Below are 22,514 nucleotides of genomic sequence, written 5' to 3'. Positions count from 1 at the left end.
CCAAAGCCTTAATAATTTCTTCTCATGGATTCTCAGGATTACTTGTATTCCGTGCACTTAGCATCACTTTAAAAGAAATAGATAAAATTAAAGCAAATGTTAAAAGTGTTAATCTGATGAAGAAAAAAAGGCATAGAAAGCTCTAGGAGGCAGAGTTGATTGAAGGTGGACTACTTGGCATAGTGATCATTTTGTGGTGGTGGAAATAGCGGCAGAAATGACCAAAAGGGGATGTGCTGATGTAGTTAGGGAAGGCCTAGGCTTTTCCTTTTGAAAATTCTGCTCAGATATACTCTCCTAGAATATTTTGTATCAATTTCTGTCCTAAAGGGGCTGGGACTCTGGCCTCTGCAGCCTTGTGTATTGTCAGTCTTTGAGGAGAGCACACAGGGTTTGAAGTGAGAAGCCCTGGATTTGAGTTCTGTCTGAACCACTCAGTATCACATGACCTGGGACAAATCACTGAGCCTTTCTGAATAGCACCTGTGCAGTGAGAGTGTCTCCTGCCTCACAGGGAAAATTGGTGTGAAAATTAGTCTGCGTTAAAGCATTTTGTACCTGAAAAAGCTTCTTATGACATCATAATTATTCTCAGGGAAGCCCTACCTTGAGTTGTCAAAAAGGACAGCTGTGGATTAAACGGTCTTCCCATTTTCTTCACTCAGCTTAACGTTTCTGTTTGCTCAGGCCTGCTTAGAGGGGCTGGTAGTAGTGAAGTAAAGTCACCAGATTTCAGCTCCTTTTGGTCAAAGAAAGAGAACTTCCATGTCCAGCTGCTCCATGCATAGACTCATAGGCAGAATGGAAGTGAGCAAAGGGTAGTTCAGAGTCAGGGGGCCAAGGGGAGAATGCTTTCCTTGCTGTCTCTATGCCAGGATGACTGATACGTCTTAAGTAAGTGGAAGAGCCACTAAGATGCTCAGGGATAATTTAAAACATGAATGGGAAGTGGAAAAATGTACTTGTAAACTCCCCCTCTCTTCAATCCCTTTGACCTTTGGGGTCAGGGGAAGGCATTTACTGATACCCCACTGACTATTACCTGAAACCTGCCAGTCACCCAACGAGAAGAGCAGCTTCTGGGAAAGCTCAGTTCACTGTAGCAACTGTGACATATTTACCTTAGTAAAGTCACTGCTTGCTCCTCTCCAGTGCCTCTCTCTTGTGGAGATTATCCCTGGAACCCAAAGCTATCCTGTTTTCTAACTTAATAGAAATTAAGAACGACAGGTCGTGGGCCGCAGGCTTGCAGTCCTGGAGGCTGTGTGCCATATCCGTAGCACACAGGGCACAAATTGCACTATCTCCAGCATGGTCTTAGCCATTGGGCTTGGGTGGTAGTATCTCCCCTCTCCATGCACTCTCTGCATCCTTTCCCTGCCACCTCGTGGGGGAATACCAGTCACCAAACCACACAGCTGCTTGCATATTGAGAATGGGCATGTTTAATGTTAGTTGGTTACGGCTGAACCCCTGATAATGGCAGGAATTTTGAAGGATGTGATTGAAATCCAGTTGTTTGTTTTATTGTTAGGGACCAGGGACGACTAGAACTCTGCTGCAGCCTGAGAGAAGCTTGCGTGCGTGTCCACGCAAACACATATCACGCGTGCACGCACGCGTATCCTCATGGCTGTGCGCAGGCTCGCAGGGAGAGCAAGGAGTGGAAAGGAAGCATCTCTTTCTTGTTTTCCAACATTGCTTCAAAGGTGCCCAACCCCCGTAGTAGCAGGCAGTTCCCAAGTGGAGGGAGGGGGCAGAGGCTTCCACCAAGGCCATCAATAACCAGGTGTGAGCTACAGGTCTCCGTGTAATGTGAAGCTCTCCCGTATTTCATTTCTGCACCCAGGGGGCGGCTCTGCAGGATTGCTTACGGAGAGCTCTGTGTCTGGCACCTCTCTCCACAAGGCCCAGGCGCCCAGGGTCCCACCGACCTGCCCAGGAATGCATCACATTATTCTCTGGTGCTGTAATTTGGCTGCAGGAGCTAGGCTGACGACCTCCCAGGGATGAGAAACATACTCTCCCTGGCGTCCTCCCTTGGGTTTCTGCCCTGTGACCACTGAGGGTGTTTAAAAACCTCAGGCTGAGGGGGAAAAAAAATCCCGATTAACTCTCATATATTAAACTGTGTAGAAACCAGTGTCCTGAGTGGGTCTGAGAATTTGGCAGAAGACTTAGTGGTTGGTGTTCTTGCTAAGGGAGGTGAGAAAAAGGAGAAGAGATTACCCTCTACAACAGGGAGGAAAAGAAATGAGGCCGTAAGTGGTCATGAGTCAGACCTACAAGACTTTTTGCAAACAGACGTTCAGGGCCAGGCAGTGTTTAATTTTTTTAAAAATAATCTGAAGTCCCTGATTTCATTTTCCAGCATCATTCTAAGAAAGCATAAGGGCGAGCACTACTATTCAAGGCTAGCAATAATAGCAGTTGGCTCTTATCTGCAGGACTAGATTAAGGCTGGCATTCTTACTTCTACATGAGAAAAACTGGCCACGGGCTGTGCAGCTGAGGTACTTCAGTCACCTGCCTTCTCTAAAACAGTCTAAGATCTTTAAAGGATAGATATTGTGTATTTGAAGTTAACTTTGTACCCAAATAGCACTTTCTGCAACGCATTCTACCTAAATGTTAAAAGTTAGAAGAAATGAGGACTGACAGGAAGGAGTGTCAGAGAGGGGCTAAGAGACGGCTGCTGGAGGCACAGAACTCTCCTGACTAGAGGAGGGTCTGGAGAGGGGTTAGACGCTGTGAGTGGGTGGCAGCAGGACTAAATGGAGCCCTGACTGCACCAAATAAAGTTCTCCTTTTGCTGCTTGTTCCAAATAAATTAGTTTCTGTTTGTTTTATTGCAGAATAGACGCCAGTTGTCTAAAGCCAGTCACAATGCAGAGGCAAGCTAAGAAATACGAGGAAAAATTAATTGCTTGGCCATCATCCATCCCTTCTTGGGACCACGTTGCCTCTGTAGTGGGGCTCACATGGACCTCTTTTCTTTCGCTATCCACCCCACTATTCAAACTTTTCACTCTCTGGACAGCTTGCTTTTCTCTTAACCATTTATAGTAAATTACAAAACTTGGGTCTTTATGAACTAGAATTTGGAGCCCAGGGGAAGCCCAGAGCAGTACGAGATGCCAGAAGAGGCTCAACTTCCTTCATAGGGTAAGAACTGAAAAGGAATAGGTGACAGCACAGGCAGATTGAATTTGGGTTGAAGTCCCAGGAAGGCCTAGCTGTCATTTATGTGGTTACCTGGGCATTCTTGTGAGAGCAGGGGCTGACTGGGACCTGAGGCTCTACCCAAACACCCTGATGTAAATTCCTTCAGCTGTATTCTTGATTCAGACTGACTTTGACCCCCTTACCTTCCCACTATGCTAAGGCTTTCCTCCTCCTAATCCCAGCTCAAGATGTCAGAAGCTCTTCTCTTTCCCTCCCATTTCCCCCTCCCTAATCCCACCATTGGCTCATCAGTTATCCAGTTGACTCCACTCTGCAAGGAAGACATTCCCCTGGCCTGACTCACTCAGTCCCATTTCTCCACAGGAATCCCCTCACCGCAGACCACAAGGGCCCTGACTAGCTCATGTTTTGTGTTAATGGATGTGAAACCGGAGCAAACCCCTCACCAAAAGAAAAACCACCCTAAACTCTCCCACACAGGTCTCAGCAGGTTACACAAATATTAGTCCTATCATCCAAATAAATCTGCCCCCATGGCCCAGAGCTCTGGCTCCCCTATCCTCTGCTGCCTGTGCAGAGTGAAGCTGTTCTACAAACACGTGAGGACCCCAAGGGATGTTGGAGAGGAACTTGGAGAGGGGGTGGGCGCCTATGTTCAGAATTCCTTGTGTAGGCCCTTTAATCAACAGCCTGCTGTCAATACTTTGCAATTGTAAACGGAAGGTTTCAAGAGAAGTCATGATGGGCTAGACCAGTTAGGAACTTTGGTAAGAGTGTCTGTTGGCTGGAATTGGGGGGCACAATTAAAACTCAGTATCTGAGATAGGTTTATAACCTCATTTTACAGACGAGATGATAGAGGCTTGTAGAATTTGGGTATCTTGTTCAAATATCAAAAACTGTAAATGGCACAACTGTGATTTCAACACAGGTGTGTCATAACTGCAAATTTCTATACCACTCTGCTCTCTTAAATTATCAAAAGATAGCCATGGTCTAAGTCACATAAAAATAGGACATCACAGTTTTTGGGACTCCATATCCTAGCTTGTAGCTTACAAAGCCTGCTATCTCTGGAGACTCCACTACTGCAAGCTTAGTTAGGCAGCAGGTAGTAGCATAGAAGGAACTCCCCTGTTTAAGCCAAACATGGAGTGAACAGTAATAATCCCCAGAACTTAGAGAGCCACTAAATAAAAATTTGTTCAATAAATGGGGAAAGGCTGTTTTTTATGTTGTTTACCACTTTGGCCCCAAAGCCCCAGCTCTCTTTTCCTCTGTAGCCACTGGCTTCCATGCCCAACTTCAAAAGACTAGGATTCTCTCCTAAAAATTGCCAAAGCCAGAGATCCCTACCTGACTAGTATACCCTGATGCCTCATGTGGGGCCCTTGAGATCAGGCCTGCTACCCTTTCCTACCCTCCATGAGTCACATATCTTTTACTAAGTGTTTCCCAAAACTAGTTGACCTCCAGAAGAATGCATAGAAACTTTAAAAAAATAAAATAAAACCCCAAAGGCCTAGGCAGGCTTACTAAATTATTCTTTCTCAGGAGTGTTCCAGGGTATTCTAGTGATCTATTAGGCATAAGAACCACTACATGCCACTTGGTTTGAACAGGCAGCAAGTGAGCAAGGGGCAGTGCTATCTGATATAGGTTGAAAAGAAGAGGGAGGTTGGAAGAGAATGTATGTTTGTATAGTTATATAATTTTTTCCCCTACAAAATACAGCAGTTTATAAACCTATGAGCATGTGAATGGAACCTTGTCCACTACGGCTAACTCTTACCTAGGAATCCCAGGCTCTGGGATAATGGAAGAAGGTTGTAGCCTGAGAGTTTCTTTTGGGGTACCAGGCAGTCTGCTCAAACTGACCCAGGGAAGAGATGTGGTTCCATCTCTGTCCCATCTACCCTTAGTCAGGTAGGAACACAAAGAAGCTCTCTCCAGGTACCCTTCCTCTTGCACACACAAGAAATGTCAGGAAGCCAGTGCAAAGGAAAGGAAAAATGAGCCTTGACCATGTGCTTTAGTGCAACTTATATCACTCTGAAGACCCCCACCTCTTCCCCTCTCCCTTCTGACCTCCAGAGGGGGCAGTCAGGGAGCTGTTCAGTTTCTTACATCCCCTGTCAACTCCTTCCCAGGGCTAAGGAACCAGTCAGGACACCAGAGTCCTTCTGGATTGCTTTCCAAGTCCTTAAATAGAAACTGTAGCAGCCCAGAGCTGAGGGTAGAGGAAGGCGTGCATGCAAAGATCTTGTGCTTTTGAGCCAGGAGTTTTGAAGTAGAGGGATGAGTGAGGTATTTCTACATTCAGGTCTGGTCCAGCCACTCTGCCTTCTTGGGGGCCTTGCAAGTGTGGACGTCCACAGTGTTTCTGCACTCCTTGCACCGCACTGCACAGCACCAGTGGAATTTGCACTCACACTGGGTGACACGGGTGACTCGAGTTGTGTCGTACCCTCGGCCACAGCACATGATTTCGCAACCATCCGTCCCTTTGGATGTCTTGCTACAGACACGGCCCGCAGTGCCTAGGGAACCTGGGTTGGGGAAGAGAATGAGAACCAAGTTACCTCTTACTTCAGCTGCTCTGGGTTCCCTTACCCACATCCTCATGAGGAAACCATAAAGAATCCCTTTTCCTGAAAATATGCCCAACTGGCCAAAATGACCATCTCCTTACTTCCCTTTGCACCACTCTGGCTTCTTCCCACCATAAAGGCTCCCCAAAGACCATTGACTTCACCTACTATGCCGTCCCTGCCAATACACATCTCTGCGTCTCCTTCAAAACCTAGCCTTAAAATGCTCCTAGCTGTTAAAGCTGGGTAAGGGCTCTCTGTGTTAGAAGTTTTCCATACTAAACAGTTAAAAAAAACAAAAAAACAACTTAGCCTATAATTTATCTTTTCCAAGAAGTCATGCCACAACTCTGATCCAGCTACCATTTGTTAGTATTTTGGTCCTTAGTTTACATTTTAAGTTGTACCATACAGGGAAGTAATATAGGATGGCCATTAAAAGCATGGGCCTTATTGTCATATTGTTCAAGTTTCAGTTCCAGGCCTGCCACATCTTAGCTATGTGATTTCACAAGGTAGTTAATCTCTCTAGGCTTTAATCTTCTCATATGAAAATAGGCATAATAATAGCATGTAACTCAGTGGATTGTTCAGATGAGGAGGTGAACTGGTTAGTGTGACTGCCCAGAGGCATATCCCTGTGGAATTGCTACAGAATATCCCTTGCCTTACCCTTTACAGTAGGAACTCTTGAAGGGTAGGAATGATATTATCCCCCTGCACAGAGAGTGCTTAGGACTTCATTCTGACCAACTTTAGCAAGAGAGATCCTGCCGACAGATATAAAAACACAGAATTTGGGATGGGATGGGCCCTAGAAAGTATCTGTCTATTCTAACCCTTCTCCAGAGATGGGACAGGGACTGACCTGGAGGTTGAGGAAGGGGAACAGATTGACTGATTCTCTTGCAGTAGTCTGTACACCCTACTGCGATATGGAAAGAAAATGCTAGGGGCACCTGGATGGTTCAGTCGGTTAAGAGACTGACTTCAGCTCACGTCATGATCTCATGGTTAGTGGGTTCGAGCCCTGCATTGGGGCTCTGTGCTGACAGCTCAGAGCCTGGGGCCTGCTTCAGATTCTGTGTCTCCCTCTTTCTCTGCCCTTCCCCCATTCACGTTCTGCCTCTCTCTCTCTCTCTCAAAAATAAACATTAAAAAAAAAATTTAAAAAAAAAAGAAAATGCTAGATCTTAGAACTTCTACATTTGTTTTTTATCTCATAAATTTAAAATCCCTACTTTGTATGTTTTATAAAGTACATATCAATACAGTGGAACATAGGTATCTTTTTAAAGTAAATATCCATATATTAGAGGTACATGCTCAAATAATTTTTTAATGAAAGAGTACACAATCCAAAATTGTTAGAGGCCACTCTTCCAGAGTGTGGGCTAACTAGTTCTACTATCTGTGTTACTCTCCTCTAACTCCAAGGGCTGGATCTTAAGTCCTTTTGTGCACCAAAAGCCTCTTCTATACTCTAGAGCTGAGCTGTCCAGGTTATAGCCACCAGCCACACGTGGTCATTTAGTTATAAATTAACTAAAATTTAAAACTTAATTTCTCAGGCACAATACCTATATTTCAAATGCTCAGTAATCCCATGTGGCTAAGTGGCTATCTATTGGAAAACACAGATGTAGAACAGTTCTGTCATCACAGAGAGCTCCACCGGACAGGACTGCTTTGGTGGAAATTTGTGGCTCCATACTTGATTCTGAGATGACTTACACCCTTTGAATTCCAGGCCCCACTTTGGGTTTTATGAGACTTAATTTTATGCCTCCAAGAAAAACCAACACATCTGACTCACCCTTCCTTCTGACTCCAAAGATCCTTCCCCAAAGGTGCATTTTAGGTATAACAGCATAGGCTTATACCGCGGCTGCTATGGAATTATTTCAAGACATTCAGAGAGTAGTCCTCTGAATTATACCACGTGGGAAGAAAACATACCTAGTGGCAGGAAATCACTGAGAGAATCAGAAAGGGCTCTTTTAACTCCTTTTCTCCTAGCACCCTCCAAAGGGCACAAACTACTTTCTGTGTTACTTAGGTGGAGCCCCACCCTGTTTCTATGCCCAGATTTGCTCCGAGCCACTTGACTCTCCAGGAATGACAGTGATGGCTGAAAACAAACAGAACCAAAGACAGCTGTGGTTCCTGGCTCTATCTCACCCAAGTCCTGAGTGCTGAGTCTGCAGAGAAGAGCCTGCAAGCCCATGATAGTAACCTGAGGAAGAGCAGTTCTTTTGCACTAAAGGTTGTTCCTAGTCTAACCTGTCTGAACCTGAAATATGAGCCAAGCCAAGATGGTGACTTCTACTCTTTGGGGGCAATAACATATCACTTCCCAGCATCCCCAAGAATTCCACCACAAATATCTGGACCAGATTGAAAAACAATTTGCTGCTTTCTGCTAGTGGTTAGCCCTACTGAGATCTCTTTCCTTGCTTCCCCAACTCCACTGTAGAATCTTCAGTGGCAGCACACTGGATATAGTCTTTCAAGGCCACTCATGGTCTGATCCTCACCTTTCTTTCTACCTCTAGTCTCCTCATCCCAAACCTTCACTCAGATTCATCATACCTCTCGGTTCCTAGAATAATCATGTACTTTCCCACCTACCACTCTGCTTATTGCCCTTCTCTTCTCTCCAGGTTGTCCAGGTGATCCCTACACCTCGAGAAATTGCTTAAATTCCACATTTTCCAATAAGCTTTTCTTATTGGAATTCTTGGTTTCTCCAGCTTTGTGTCTTCTGCAATTGCATATGTCCACCGATTGATTACATCTTATTTCTTTAGCCAGATCATAAACAGAGACGTGGGGTTCCTCCACCTCATGCTTGTGTACAGCCCATACATTGCTTGGTATTGAAAACGGGTGACTCATTTAAATAATCCCTGAATAATACCTACTGTACCCCAGATGCTGGGGATATAAAAGAGTGAGAAATGACCTCTCCTCTGCTTGGGTAGCACTGGGACTGGTGGCTTGAGGCATTCATTATCAATCTTATTATAAGACGTTCATGTCGAGAGGAGACTGATGCCTCGCAAAGTACCACTTCCCTAACTCCTGTGGCTGAGCAGACTATGATTGACCAGGGGTGCCTGCACCAAGAACTGGGGCTCCTTGTCCTTACCTGCTTTCCTTACTCACCTGCAGCCTTGTCTAAGACACAGTAGTCTGGGGAGTTGTCAAAGTAGACAAGGTCAGTCCGGGTGGCACGGCGATAACCTTGGCGGGCTGCTGTGAAGTTGGCGCCATCCTGGGTTGCTGTCACCTGCACAGCCCCATCGTAGCGCCGCCGCAGGTAATCACCTGTGCGGCGGAAGTCTGAGAGTGCACGCCAGCAGGTGCGCAGAGTACAGGAGCCACTAACGCCATGGCACTTACACTCGAGCTTCAGAAACCGCCGCACAGCCTGGGAGGTGAGGGAGAGGCAGCCGGTCAGGGCACTTTTCAGTCATCCTTAGGGCTACAATCATGAGTGCTCTGACATCTGGCCTAGGCTGGACAGTGGGTTCTCTCCCCATCAGAACCCACCCATTCAAGAACCTCTTCCTCCATGAATCCTCCCTAGACCACCAGTGCTTTCTTCCCACGATAGTGTGTTCAAACACAGAGCCACAGGATCCTGTTCATGATTACAGTTTGCCATCACATGCCCTACTTTTACATGTTCTTAGAGTTTAAGGTGCCGTGCCTTCTGCTTCTCTAGCATGTCATTTCCCGGCACAGTACTAGGCACATTGGCAGTGCTCAGAAACCAGTGAACTGCCCAGAGCAAGTTCTTATCCTCCTCAGTCTTTATGGAAGTGGTCCTTCCCCTTCTTAAAAAGTTAACTTCCCTTCTTTTCTCTACCTTTCCCTACTGTCCACATCTGTGAAGACACTTTATGCGCCTGGTTGAATCTAGGCATTCCCAAGCTCCCTTGCATTCACTACTCCTATCCCGTGGGGGTTGGGGCCGCTGGAAGTGATCCAGGAGCCTTCAGCACTTCCACCTTCACATTCACTCCGTGATCACACGTACTGGTCACCCCCAGCAGATATGGACGTACATGCACAGACATGAGTACTGACCGTGCGACCACAGCGGTTGTTATGTAAGTTCATGAGGGCCCGGGCATCCTTAAGCCTCTTTTCCTTGGCATCCACAAAGGCCTTGGCAAAGCGAACACCATAATGGATGTTGTCACTGCAGCCACCCCAGTCAAAATCCCCACGTTGGTCATGGTGTCGGCCACGGGTGTAGGGGTCACAGCTGCACACACTCAGTTCTCCCTGGCTGCAGGCACGAGTGATAGCATGGACCACCCCTGCAGACGAGATGGCATATACAAATGCTGCCTCCCGGCTGCCTGGAGAGAGAAAGGTAGAAGTACATTTCTGCAAAGAGGCCTATGTCTGTCCCTGTCTTCTGCCCACACAACCCCCCACTCTGAAACCTCCTCTCTTCTTGTCTTTCCCAGAGCAACTCCTGCACCTGCTTTTTTCAAGGTGGCCTTCCCTTCCAAAAGCATTCCCCAGAGTATCTGACCTCTTCCCCTCGGCCCTCAGTACTCTCTATCCGCTTCTTTGTACATCTGACCTCTTGGGCTGACCTGTACTCTTGCTTCCTTCCAAACTCCCTGGATCCATCCATTGAAAAGTTTCACAGTGAGTCATCCCCTCCCACCGAGTGCCAATCCTAGCTCAGCTAAGCCTGCCTCAGTCCACATTCCAGGCCTTTTCAGACCTACTCTGCTGGACAGTTCCCCTACAATAGAGACCCCAGCCCAGGGGTTAGCCTGTTTGGGGAGACCTGCTACTTTCCAGGGCCTGCTTCCTTCTTACCCTGCTCTCAGGGATTGATGACTCATCACCCCTGTCCCCCAGACACCTCCCGATTCCCATCTCCTTCCCTTTCTCCTAGTTTATTGTCTCACTTCTGCTTAGCTTTTTTGCTGAGCTGGGGCCAAGCCACCAACTCTCCAAATATTTACATATCACCTTTCTGTTTATCCCTTGCTGCCATTACTGTGATGTTGGGAGTGTTGGGGTGAGGGTAGTGATGGTGGCAGTGAGTACAGAGCAGCCGTTCTAGTCCTCAGCCTTACAGTGCGTGGAAACCCTCACACTGGGGTTGGGGAGGAAAGGGGGAGGGAAGACAAGACATGGAGGTAGCAGGGGACACTGTACCTTTGTGTATCATCCCAGCAACACTGGCATTTAGAGGGGTCCCTGACTACATATCTCAGGTACTGAGGGTCTGTTCCCAACTGTATCCTGGGCACTGCCCTCAACCGTCTATCTGATTATGAGGCAGTGTGTCCGAGAGGGGAGGAGGATCATGCCTACCCTACCCACTTGCCACCCCAGGCACAGACAGGGAAGTAGTTGGAGCAGGGTGGAAGAGCTCCCTACTTCTGAGCATGACACGGCCAAAGACAGTGTGGTCCCGGTCCAGCGTGGTGCAGTTCCAGCGGTGGTGGCGGAACTGGTGCTGACACTCTCGGATCCATTCTCGGGCACCCTCGCCCACCGAGCGCATGATGTCTGGGTAACGCTGGCACAACTGCCGCTGCCGGCTCACCAGACCAGGGATATTGTCACAGATCACTCGGGCCCCCAGTGCCCCGATGTACCTGCAAGGTGGAGATGGCCCTGTCAGAGCATCCTGGCCCTTTTCCTGCCTCAGGAGGGGGAGAAGGAGAGGGAGGGGGAGGGGAGAGATTTGGCATTCAGAATTTGAAGAGGTTCCTTCCCCTCCTCCAACCCACATTCCCTGAGGCCAACGGGTACAGCTTTCCCCACAAGCCTGGAGAAATGGTTACACAGTTGCAGAGAGTAATTGAGTGGTCTCTCACCATCACCCGCTCCCCAGCCAAAGGTCCAAGTGACACACACTCCCAGAACACGGGCCAGGCATGTGTCACATACGTAGAAGCCCTGGGCATGTCACACAAACCCATTCCCTGTTTATTTAATAAACATTAAGAGCCTCAGAGAAAAATAAACTAACAAAACAAGAGTCTGAGACAACACTCTTACACCCACATGTAAGAGGCACGTCCTTCGTAGCTGGTCCATGAAGACATAGTTTGGGGGAGGAAGGATGGAGACAGGGAGGGACCAGTGGGAAGAGACTCAGTGGGCAATTTTGAGTCATGTTTACAGCTCTAGTCAGACCCATGTAGCTAAAATTCCTCACTCCCAAACCTGAGGTCTTGGGGAGGAAGACCCCACCCCCAAATCTCCTCCCTATACCCTTCATTTCCGGGCTCCACAGCCTTTCTTAACAAATGAGTCTTGGAGGCATGATGTCCTGGATGAACCTGCTTGGGCAGAGGGCTGTTAGCAGTGGGAAGCCAAAGCCAAGATAAAGCGAGGGGGGTGACACTCCCCATATTCCAGTCCCCACTCTGCCCAATTCAAACAATTTTAAGAAGATCATTTGGGGTGGGCTACTAAAAGTTAGGTGGGTTGCTAGAGTCACTCTCAAATTTCTCACTATTTTCTCTTCACTCGAACATTCTTAGCTTCTTCTCTCCATGAGGTCACTAAATGAGATCTGACCCATTCATCCACTTTGCACTCCCTTGCTGTCTCTCCAACACCTAGCACCTTCCTTGGCCCTCTGGGAGTTCTCTGTTCTCCTATCCTAACACATCAAATGGATACCTCTCTCTCTTTCTCTGAACAGGTGGGGGTCAAAGGGGGCAGTTGCTGCTACGGGCTGAAAAGATTTGGTTTGGGCTGTGAATGAGCCTGTGGTTTGGGAGAGATCCCAAAATGGGCCTAGAAGTGGGTGAGGGGACAGAAGGCAGCCAGTGGGGAGAGAGGAAAAGCTGGACCGCCCTGGGCTCTATGTCCCCTCACCGTGCCCTGCCCACATCCTTGTGCCTGGCCCTCACCCACAAACTAGATCACCGCTGGTGACACCAAGTCAGACAGACTCAAGGAGGGCTGATGCTTGCCTCTTTTGGAGCTCAGCGGGGCTGATGGGGCCCATCTGTCCCCGGGGGAGGGGTGAGAGGGCTGGCCCACCACTGACAAATCCCATGGAATCAGCGTCCCCAGCAGCACCGTCCATCAGGGCAATAGCTTCCAGGAACAAACAAAATAAACACCCCGGGCTGGGCCAGGCCGGAAAAGGCCGCCTGACGCACAGCCTGGAGTTACACCCACTGCCGCGGTGCTTTGTTTGGAGAATCAAGACCATTGCAGTTGGAGCTCGTCCCTGTCTCACCACCGTTTTGCTTCCCCAGTTCGGCCCAAGTACTACTCTAAGCAATGGGTGTTTGTTTTTTTTACTGGGGCTTGGAAAGAGGGGGGTTGGATGGGAATGGGAGACCAGTAATCCAGCCCTCATGAGACAGTCTGGAGTGAGGCAGGCCAAACTCTGGCAATAAGTCCTTCCTGTGGTATGACTTAAATCCATTCTGCTGCAGCCCACATTGGTCCTTCTTGTTACATCCTCACTGAGCGTGGGAACATTTAGTACCTAAGACAGGAAGATAATTACGTTCCTCTACTACCACCCAGACCCCATTAAGTAGCTGCACTAAGTGCCCCAACTGGTGTGATTCTGAAGAGCAGGGCACTTGCCTGCTGGCTAGTGGTCAGCCCCTTGTAGTTGGTGGGGGAGGCGGGCTCCAATACAACTGAGCCTTAGCCCCCTCTCAATTCAACACACGCCTGCAAAATGCCTACATGTGCCAAGCACTGAGCTCAGCTGTTAGGGCACAGAGATGTTTAAGGCACCTTGCATCTCATTGGCTGGTAAGAGGGGGAGAGATGCCCCTGACTCCAGCTCTGTTTTCCCTTTCGGAAGTTTTCCTTTCCTTTCCAGCCTCCTGCCCCAGAATGCTCCCTTCACCTGCTTTTGACCAATTCACGTCCCTTCCTTTGACAAAGTGACCCATACCTTACTCTAGCCCTTTGCTCCTCAAAGTGTGGTCCCCAGAACAGCCATATGGGCATCATCTAGGGATCTGTTAGAAATGCAGAGCCTTGGGCCCCACCCCAGGCGTACTGAATCAGATTCTGCATTTTCACCAACATCACGAGGTGATTCAGACACCCTGTTGCATGAAGGCAGAGATTTTTGTCTGTTTTGTTCACTTGGTTACCCCCAGAACCTAGAACAGTGTCTGCCACATAGTAGATACTTAATAACTGTTTGTTGAATAAACACCTAACCGCTCTGATTTACCGCCAACTCTCTTTTCCCCCTAGCCAGCCATAAACTTCATTTCAATTACAGCTTTACTCCTGCTGACATTGCCAGCCTATTTGCAGATGTTTATATTTGTGTCTTTTTAATGAGGCCAGGGATGCTCTTTTCATTTCCCCCCTTGCAGTCCCAAGTGTACACAATTCAGCCCAGCCCACACAGGGCTTTGAACACAGGAATACAGGAATAAAACTATTTACCTTCCCTGAATCTCTTAATACAACATCATTTATATGGTACTCTACAGTTCACGAAACATTTTTCTAAACAAAAATCCTATGAGACAGGTCTCCATCTTACAGATGAAGAGACTGAGGTTCAGGGAGATTAAGTGGTAATACCCACTCTGTCCATCAGGACTAGGCAGAGGAGAGCCAGGGCGAACCAAGGATATCTGACTCCAAAGTCCAAGCTCATTTTCACTCCGAGAACAAGACAGGCATACAATGCTTAACCAGGAATAGAGCAATCTAGCTCCAAAATTGGTGTGAACTTGGGCAAGTTTCATACCACTCCCCTCCCAGCCCTCACTTTCTTCATGTGTGAAATGGAGAAAATAATAGTATCTACCTCACCAGATTACTTTGGGCATTGAAGAAGATGATGCTCATAAAGTACTTAGTTATAGTGTCCAAAGCTTAGTAAAGATTCATTGAATGGCAGTTGGTGGTGGTGACAATAATGCTCTTATTATGATATCAACTCTGTTCCTCTCCCTTCGTGAATCTATGCACGATGTCCTGCTCACGGGATTCCCTACATCCAGCCCCCTGCAGAATGCAAAATGGAACAGGGAAGCACATGCGAGGAGCCCCCTATTTCTTGCTCTGTTTGTCACAGATTAAGAAGAGACCATCTGTTTCCTCCTCCAGTTAGAAGTGGGGAGAGGGAAGGAGTGACTGGAGAGTAAGGGAAGGGCTGGGGGGACGATCAGACTGTTAGCTGGTGATAGTGATGACCTTCTGCTCCAGAGTGGAACACGGACACACACAGGGTCAACAGGCATCTCTTCCAGGGTTTGGACAGAGTATCAATCTTGCTGGGTTTTTTCCCTAAAGGAAAGAGAGATACCTTGGGGGCTTGACCTGCCTTTAGAAAGCAGCTTTCCACGGTACCTCAGAAGTGATGACCACTGAGGCAGGCATCTGGGGCCTACAGCTGTGACAGGTGTGAGGCAAGGAGATTGAACTAACCTCTGCACCCACTCCCCATCCTGGCTCCACTGCCGCCTTTCACAGCGACTGCCAAGTCCCTCCCTATCACTGTATCACTGGCATGCCCCCTCTCTGGCTCTTCTACCCAGAGTTTTTCCAAAATGTGAACCACATGGGGGTGAGAGCAGTAGAAGGGAGAAAGGAAAAGAAGAGGGAGTAGCCAAGGGACAAATTGGGGACCAGAAAACACCCTAGTTGGGTCTTTAGGAAGCACTACCAGGATGCTGCAATTATCAGAGTGACACTTCCTCACCTAAACACCAAGTGGTCCCCAAAACTACCTCCCAAACTGGTAAGAAGCAACCAAGAGTCCCTAAAAGTAAATTGCTATCTGGGGTGGGTAAAGATGCACTGTGGTCACTTCATCGTCTCTCCATCCGGCCACTGAACACACAAGTCCCCAGCCAAACTGAGTCCCTGATGACTTTGATCTCCCTCTGAACTTTGAAAGGCTTTTCTCCTCTGTCCCCTCTTCTCTTTCCCTTTCTAAAAGAATGTTTCAAGCCAGATGTGAGATACGGGCCTCCCTTCTCCCCCATCCAGAACAAACCACCCCCCCTTGCCTTCCCCAACACTGCAGAGATTAAAAAGATCCAAAAGAGAGATTTTTCTGAAACAGGAAAATGGGGGGGGGGGGGGGGGGATTGGGGATGGAGAGCAATGCATCTTGAAATGATAGGAATCTGCAGCCCAAGCTTGCTGGCCCCTCAGCCAGCTACCCCTCACCCTTCCTAGCCAAGATTCCAAGTCTAGAGGAGAAAAGCCACAGGGTGCAAGGGGAGGAGAGACCACTCTGTGTGGTGGGAAGGGGGAGGGAGGAAGGAGCAAAGTAAGGAAAGGAAGGGGGCACTGCTTGGGTAGGGAGGGGCAAGAGTGCAGTCTGAAGCCAGTTTGATGGGGGGGGGCAGTGAAGAGGAAAGATGAGAAGACTGTCTTTTCTCAGTTCAGTTCCCCCCTTTGCCCCCCAGAGGGTGGGGGAGGAGGGAGAGCAGCTTTCTCCTGAGAGAAAAGGATGAATGCCATGGAGGGCTTGGGGGTGGTGCAGGGGGGGATTCAGAAAAGAGCAGATATTCAGTGGGTTTTTAATGCCTTTTGCCTCATCTGCCCTCTTGTGAGGTGTCTGGAGTCTAAGGCCTGCAAGAAACCTGAGGGGAGGGTCTCAATGCTTTGCGCCTCCAGAAGCCTCTAGTTCTTGGACGGGAAAGAGATGGGAGACACAGGGTCATCTGGGAAGAAAAAGGAAGAAGAGAGGGATGTCAGGGTTCGAAGTGACATCTTCAAAGCTGAAGTTGAAGACAAACGCCTAAATTATGCAATTATGCAAAATTGTTTTAATTGTGAGAGTTAATGGAGTATTTTTGCTTTGATTCCATTTCTAAACCTTGCGCTGGGTGCTATAGCGTGAACACCAAAGTCTTACTGCCTACCCGGTGGGGTAGACTAGCGACAGCCTCGTCCGCCCTCGCCAAATGCCCTTTTCTCCACCTCGGGGTCGGGGGGGGGGGGGCGGTGGGGGGGAGGTCGACGTTAGGCGATCAGGGGGCTCTTTTGGAGGGCCACTGAAGGCCCCAGATGGACGATTGGTTTCTTGAATCCACCCTGAGAAAAACTTGGAAGGTAGCATTCTCCCTAAGTCAGAGCTGAAATGGGGCACAGCACAAGGGAATCTGGAAAGCCTCGACCACCAGGCGTCCTTGCTCCAAACACCCAGGGCCCACCTCACTGGGTGAGCAGCACACCTATCCACCCCCACCCCTACTCCGAGACTTAAGTGACAGTCCGGCTCGGATCGTCTCTAACTCCGTCGAAGCAAAAGCCTGGTCTCCTGTGCAGCCGGTGCCAGGAGCTGCGTAATTCTTCTGGGCGCCTTCGGCCTCTGACCCCGCGCCTCACCCTCCCCACCCCGAGAGCCATGCTCACCACCAGGACGTGTCTACGCGGGCCGGCAGCGTCAGCAGCAGCAGCAACAGCAGGCAGGCAAGACCGAGGCGGGCCGAAGCCCGAGAGCCGTCGGGGGCCGCGGGTCCTGGCGGGAGCGCGGGGACAGGGGCGCGGGCGCGCCGAGGGAGGAGCTGTGCGGCTTCCTCCGCACCACCCGGCTTCAGCATAGCTCCCCGATGACTCCCGCCGCGCGACCCGGAGGGGCGTGGACGGGGCACCGGCTCGGGGTACTCAGGCTGCTCCTACCTCACCCCCTTGGGGGGCCATAGGGCCCGGCGGCGGGGCACCCAGGAGCACCTGGAGTCCGGGAGCCGGGGCGCAGGGTCCCGGAGAGGGGCTCAGGGAACGGGTTCCGGAAGCCGACGGCGGCGCGCGGAGCCCCGGGTCTGGGACGCGCTAACCCGGCGCTGGGCGCGGTGTCAGGGGGTCGGTGGCGCGGAGTAGGGCTGCGGGCAGAGTGTGTGCGGACAGCCCCTCGGCCGCGGGCTCTCATTGGACGGCGCGGGGCGGGGCCGAGGCCGGGGACACGCGCGGCCCTCTGGGCGGCTCCGCCCGCGCCAGCCCCGGGCGCTTCGCAGCGCCCTAGGTGTGGCGGCCCCCTCCGCCCCTCGGCTCTCCGCGGAGCACCGCGCCGCGCCCTCACCTGCTTCGGCGGGCCGCGACGGGGTGCGGGGGAGCCCTTCAGAACCCGTAGCGCCCAATCCTGGCCGACGCAGCGCCACCGGGTCCTAGCGCCCTTCAATTGGCAACCCTTAACTTCTGTGGGTGATGGCCAGGAGCGCAGAGTGAGGAGACCGCAGACACTTCCCCTCTGTTCTCTAACCTACAGTGACACCGGAGCTGAGCCACTGAGCATGCACTCATTTCCTCGGTCCTCTCTCGGTTCTTGCGCTTCTGTGAAATGGGTAGAACCTCTGTCACGGGGAGTTGCGGGAGGATCTTAACTCCCGTTCAACGTTGCCAACTGGGGCTCTTTGGGCAGTCGGCTTCAGGTAGGGGCTTCTCTCATCTAGGGCTTGTTGCTCCTCGTTCCTCCGACCCACTGCCCACCGCACCCCCTGCACGCAAACAATGTTTAGACCTGGTTCACGCCCGCCTTTCGGCCCCGATGCTCCCCTCTGGCCTGTGGACCGGGAATCGATGGTAGAAGCAGAGGGGACACACCTGCGGACCGGACAAGGACTCCCCGCCCTTTACCGCCCCGGCTGAGCAGAACTTAGTCTCTCCCGGCTACCCCAGTGCTGCGGTCCCCCACCCCCTCGGGCGGGGCTGCAAGCAGGAAAGAATCAGAAACAGCTGGGCGGCTTTCCCGAACCAGAGGCCAGGGTGGGGGTCCTGCTGAGAGTGGAAGACCCGGAGCCATTTCTCTCCCTCGCCTTTCCTCCTCCCTGCTGCTCCCTCACCCCCTCCGTCACCCATCCCACCCCTGCACACCGCCCCGGGGCGTGGTAAATCAGGAAGGGGTGGGGAGGGGCTGACTGCTGACGGTGACACCCCTCTTCTCTCCCCGCACTTACCAGGCAGGCTGGTAGAACCTTTGGGATCAGAGTGGCCCCGGCCTTCCAACTTGGAGAGTTGGGAAGTGGCCTGACCTCTTCTCCAGCCTCAGTTTCTCCTGTCTAACCCCTCATTCCCAAGTGTCTTTATGCCTCTCCCCATGATTTATCTAAACTGTAAAGCCCTGGTGTAAACAATGCTCTGGAAACTGCCCATCCTCCTCAACCCCAAACTCACTGTCAGTTCTTGGTTGGGGGCCTGCCGGTGGGGTGGCGATGGGGGTGGGGTGTTAGAGCCGCCTGAGTGTGAGTGGACACCGCGCAGCTGCAGACATCCCAGGGGCAGATATGGGGGGGGGGGGGGAAGGGCTCAGAAGGACCTTTATCCCCTCTCCCTACCTCTCTACCTTACTTTCTGTGGCAGGGGCCAAAGTGCCTTCATTAATTCAACAAATATTTATCTACTCCTTACCAGTGCCAGACTGTGCTAGAACAGTCTGCTAGTGAACAAGGCAAAACAAAACACTTTCTGCCCTCATGGAGTTTACCTTCTACGGGGATAACATGGACAATACACAGTATACATCATAAGTAAAACATATAGTATGTTAGAAAGGAGTAAGAGCAGTGGGAAGGACAGAGTTGTAACTAGGATGATGAAGGTAGGCTCACTAAGGCAACATTCAAGCAAAGACTTGAGGAGGCCAGGGAACAAGCCGGGCAGATTTTTGGTGGAGAGCATTCGCAGCAGAGGGTACAGCCAACACAGAGACACTATGGTGGGTATGCGCTGGTGTGCAAAGGGTGGCATGGCGGCAGCAAGGAGCTGGGGGAAGGAGAGGAGTTCAGCTAGGTAGCCAGGGTGGCCCAAGTCCTATGGGGTGGGGCATAAGGGTTGAAATTGGGGGCTGGACTGGAGTTGCATAGGAGTGGGAGAGGGTTGACTGCCGAGACCAAGCAGGGCCAGCATGCAGCCACATCCCTCCCTACCAACCAGCTGACCCTTCCCTCCCCTTCTCTCCTTTCCCTGAGTCTGAAAGTATCCAGCAGCCCTTGTGTTTCATCAAAAAGACTCTCAAAAAGCAGACTCTCTGTCGAGCTTCCCTGAGAGGGACAGGTGAGAAAGGAGTGGGCCCAGGCTCCTTCCTGGCCGGGCCCCTCTCCTTGGACCACTCTTTCACCTCCTCCCAGCCCAGCCCCACCCTGATGCTGGGCAGCAGTCTATAAGGTCTGCAAGCTGGGGCAGCCTCTCCCAGACTCCCCTGTGTGCTTAGGCCTGGGTGTGACTCTGGCCCTGTGTTTGTTTCTACATATGGGCCCGAGGTTGTGGGGTGGGCTGGAGATGATCACATCAGCCCTAACCGTGCAGACTCACCCACTTGGGCCCCAGACTCACTTCTGAGGCCCCTTCTTTGGCTTCAGCTGTCTTCACAGTCAAGTGGGACCGTGTCTTGGCACAACATAGATGCTCAACTATTAAAGCATGTTGCTGAGCTAAGGAGGCCCCCAGAAATATCAGCAGCTCGAAGAGGGAGGGCAGCGGATAAGGGGACAAGACTTCTCCCCAGTGCTTACAGGATACCTTTGCTGTAGAGTGGACAACCCAAGATGAGGCTCTGCTCCTTCCTCGTCTTCCTCCCCTCCCCTCCGAGCCCCCTGGCTCCCCAGGAGGAACCCCAGGCTGCAGGAGCCAGCTGCCTGCAAGAGCTGCACTCAACCACTTAACTAGAGAACAAATACGGAGCCAGAGAAGAGGTTTTCTGGGATCTGCCACTTTGGACTTCATATCTCAAAATAAACTTTCAGTCTCAAGGTCCTAGACGCTACTGGAGAGCTCAGCTCCTCACGCGAGGGCCTGTTGTGGGGCTTCCAGGCCGAGGGTCAAGGCCAGAGGCTCAGGCTAGTGCCTGACCTGCTCCTCCCTCCCACCCCTACCCTCACTCCACCCTAATGGGAGGCAGGGGAGGAGTCACTAATTTGGGAGTCAAGTTCTCGTCTGGAGGGCACTGCATAGAGTCAGGTTGGCACTTATTGAACACCTGCTGTATGCCCAGCACTGGCCAGAGCATCCTAAATGACACAGAAGGAGACAAAGGGTCTTATTCCAAGGTGTTTTCTTGCAAATACAATAAAGCCACCCGAGAAGTGGTTCACTAGGCTTTGCTGTTCGAGGCTGCATACCGCAGATTTAGTGGGCAGTGTCAACAGAGGCCTTGGGGAAGAATCCCGGCTCCCCGAGAATCCTGGATTCCCTGGGGCAACCAGCAGAGCCAGTCACCCTTCTTCCTCCAGGTGGCACCGTAGCCCCCTGCCTTCTCAAAAGTGGCTGCCCAAAGGAGAAGGGTCTCCCCCCTCACCCTTGATATCTAACCTCATGCTCTGCTCCTCCATGGGGACTTCCTTCACTCTCTTCTCAGCTGCGTGAGGCTGAATGATTTTGAGTTTTTACTGGCCCTTGGATGGGAGTGGAGATGAGCTAAGGGGAGTTCGGGTGGTGTGGGTAAACAGCTCTTACTCTACCCTGGTTGACCCCCCGAGGAGGAGATTCCCCCTTCCCTGGACCCCTTTGGTGATGACCTTCTCTCTTTCCTGGTGGGTGGGAGGTGATGTGGATGGTAATGAGCAGAGAGAAAGGCCAAGAAGGGGCTGGGGGGAGGTTTGGATGGGAGTCAAGGAATTCCTGAGCCTGCTGCTTGCACAAGGAGCCCTGAGACGCTTTTCCTGAGCTTTCTTTGCAGACCGAGGCAAGTCTTATTTGAAATGGGGCCAGGTTCACACAGGCCTCCGTGCCCCCACCTTGTCTCTCCCTCCCCAGCCACCCCATGCAGGTGTCTAGGGAAGAGGAGGGAGCTTGGGAAGAACACAGGGGCTTTTAAGGGGGGTGGAGTGGGGGAATCTACACTTTGCACACCGCCTGACTGGCCTCTCCTTGGTATTTATGAGCTCCCAGGCGAGGCATGGAACGTGTCTCAAAGAGGCCAGGCCAAGAGGGCTTTGGAGGGAAGGAGCATCCAGCCCAAACCAGTGAAGGGGGCTCGGTGGGGCAGGCCAGAGACAGGGACCCTCTTCCTCCCAGCCAGTGGCCAAACAGGAGAGTAGATTCCTCTCCCAAGGGGACTGGGAGAAACAGTGAGCTAGGGGAGAAGGGGAAGGAAGGGCAGAGGCTTGGGGAGGCGGGACCATGGGGGCGGGGCAAGGGGGTCTGGAGCCTTTTAGTGTTTTGGCTGTAATCAGACTGGAGCCAGGCGGTAGGCGGGCTCACAGCCATCCTGGGCTGGTGGCCCAGGTTCTGTGTGAGGCCAGTGGGTGTGCTGCTGGGATTCTGGGTGGTCACTGACCAGCCTAACCCCAAGGGAGAATGGTTCCCACTTTGCCCCCAGCCACCCTCTCCCAATCTGCCTGTATCAAATAACACTGAGCTCTCTTTCTCTCCCCACCACCTGTTCTGGGTCCTAGAATGATCTGGAAGCGAGGTTTGCTTCCAGCGGACACAAATCTGCAGAGCCCACTATCTTCCTCCCTCCCACTCTGCCTTCCTCACTTTGCTCTGCTTCTTTCTCTCCCCATGTCCTCTCTGTGTCTCTCTAGGTCTGTCTCCGTCTGGCTCCTATTTCTATCATGCTGTGTCCATTCCTGTCTTTCTATGTTTGTCTCTCTGTCTTCGTTTGTCTTTTCTGTGTGTCTGTGTCTGCTGGCCTTTTGCCCTCTGTCTGAACTTCTCTCCATCTTTCTCTTTATGAATCTCTTTCTCTTTATGTCTCTCTCTTGTCTTTCACTCTCCATGTCTTTTCTGACTCCCTCTGTGTGTCTGTGTCCCCCTCTGTATTTTTCTGTGTGTACCTTTGTTTCTCTTTGT

General features: G+C 51.0%; 2 protein-coding genes across 2 annotated transcripts in view; one reads left to right on the top strand and one right to left on the bottom strand.

The window, feature by feature from the left end:
• The window catches only part of ST7L (suppression of tumorigenicity 7 like), an 82,122-nt gene extending 73,381 nt beyond the window's left edge, over positions 1–8,741 (top strand). The window contains exon 15 of the mRNA XM_043575858.1: positions 7,837–8,741. Coding sequence (XP_043431793.1) covers positions 7,837–7,899 — 63 coding nt within the window. The 3' untranslated portion in view covers positions 7,900–8,741. The remainder of the gene's footprint in view (positions 1–7,836) is intronic.
• WNT2B (Wnt family member 2B) lies at positions 1,423–18,563 on the bottom strand. The gene is made up of 5 exons (XM_043575861.1): positions 17,142–18,563; positions 11,196–11,416; positions 9,873–10,150; positions 8,946–9,210; positions 1,423–5,735 (listed from the first exon to the last, which is right to left on the bottom strand). The coding sequence occupies exons 1-5, from the start codon at positions 17,327–17,329 to the stop codon at positions 5,506–5,508; spliced, it is 1,182 nt and encodes a 393-aa protein (XP_043431796.1). The 5' UTR covers positions 17,330–18,563; the 3' UTR covers positions 1,423–5,505.
• Between the last annotated feature and the right edge of the window lie 3,951 nt (positions 18,564–22,514).

Source organism: Prionailurus bengalensis, chromosome C1 (genome assembly GCF_016509475.1).
Source record: "Prionailurus bengalensis isolate Pbe53 chromosome C1, Fcat_Pben_1.1_paternal_pri, whole genome shotgun sequence".
In the NCBI taxonomy this organism is placed as follows: domain Eukaryota; kingdom Metazoa; phylum Chordata; class Mammalia; order Carnivora; family Felidae; genus Prionailurus; species Prionailurus bengalensis.
The sequence above is the reverse complement of the archived record's forward strand: the minus strand, read 5'-3'. Positions and strand labels throughout refer to the sequence as shown.

Excerpts from the sequence above, each read along its gene's own strand:
- WNT2B (XM_043575861.1), bottom strand. The coding sequence starts at position 17,329 with ATGCTGAAGCCGGGTGGTGCGGAGGAAGCCGCACAGCTCCTCCCTCGG. Across the intron at positions 10,151-11,195 it reads TGGCCGTGTCATGCTCAGAA|GCAGCCGGGAGGCAGCATTT; the intron begins GTAGGGAGCTCT and ends TTCTCTCTCCAG. Across the intron at positions 9,211-9,872 it reads ACAACCGCTGTGGTCGCACG|GCTGTGCGGCGGTTTCTGAA; the intron begins GTCAGTACTCAT and ends CTCACCTCCCAG.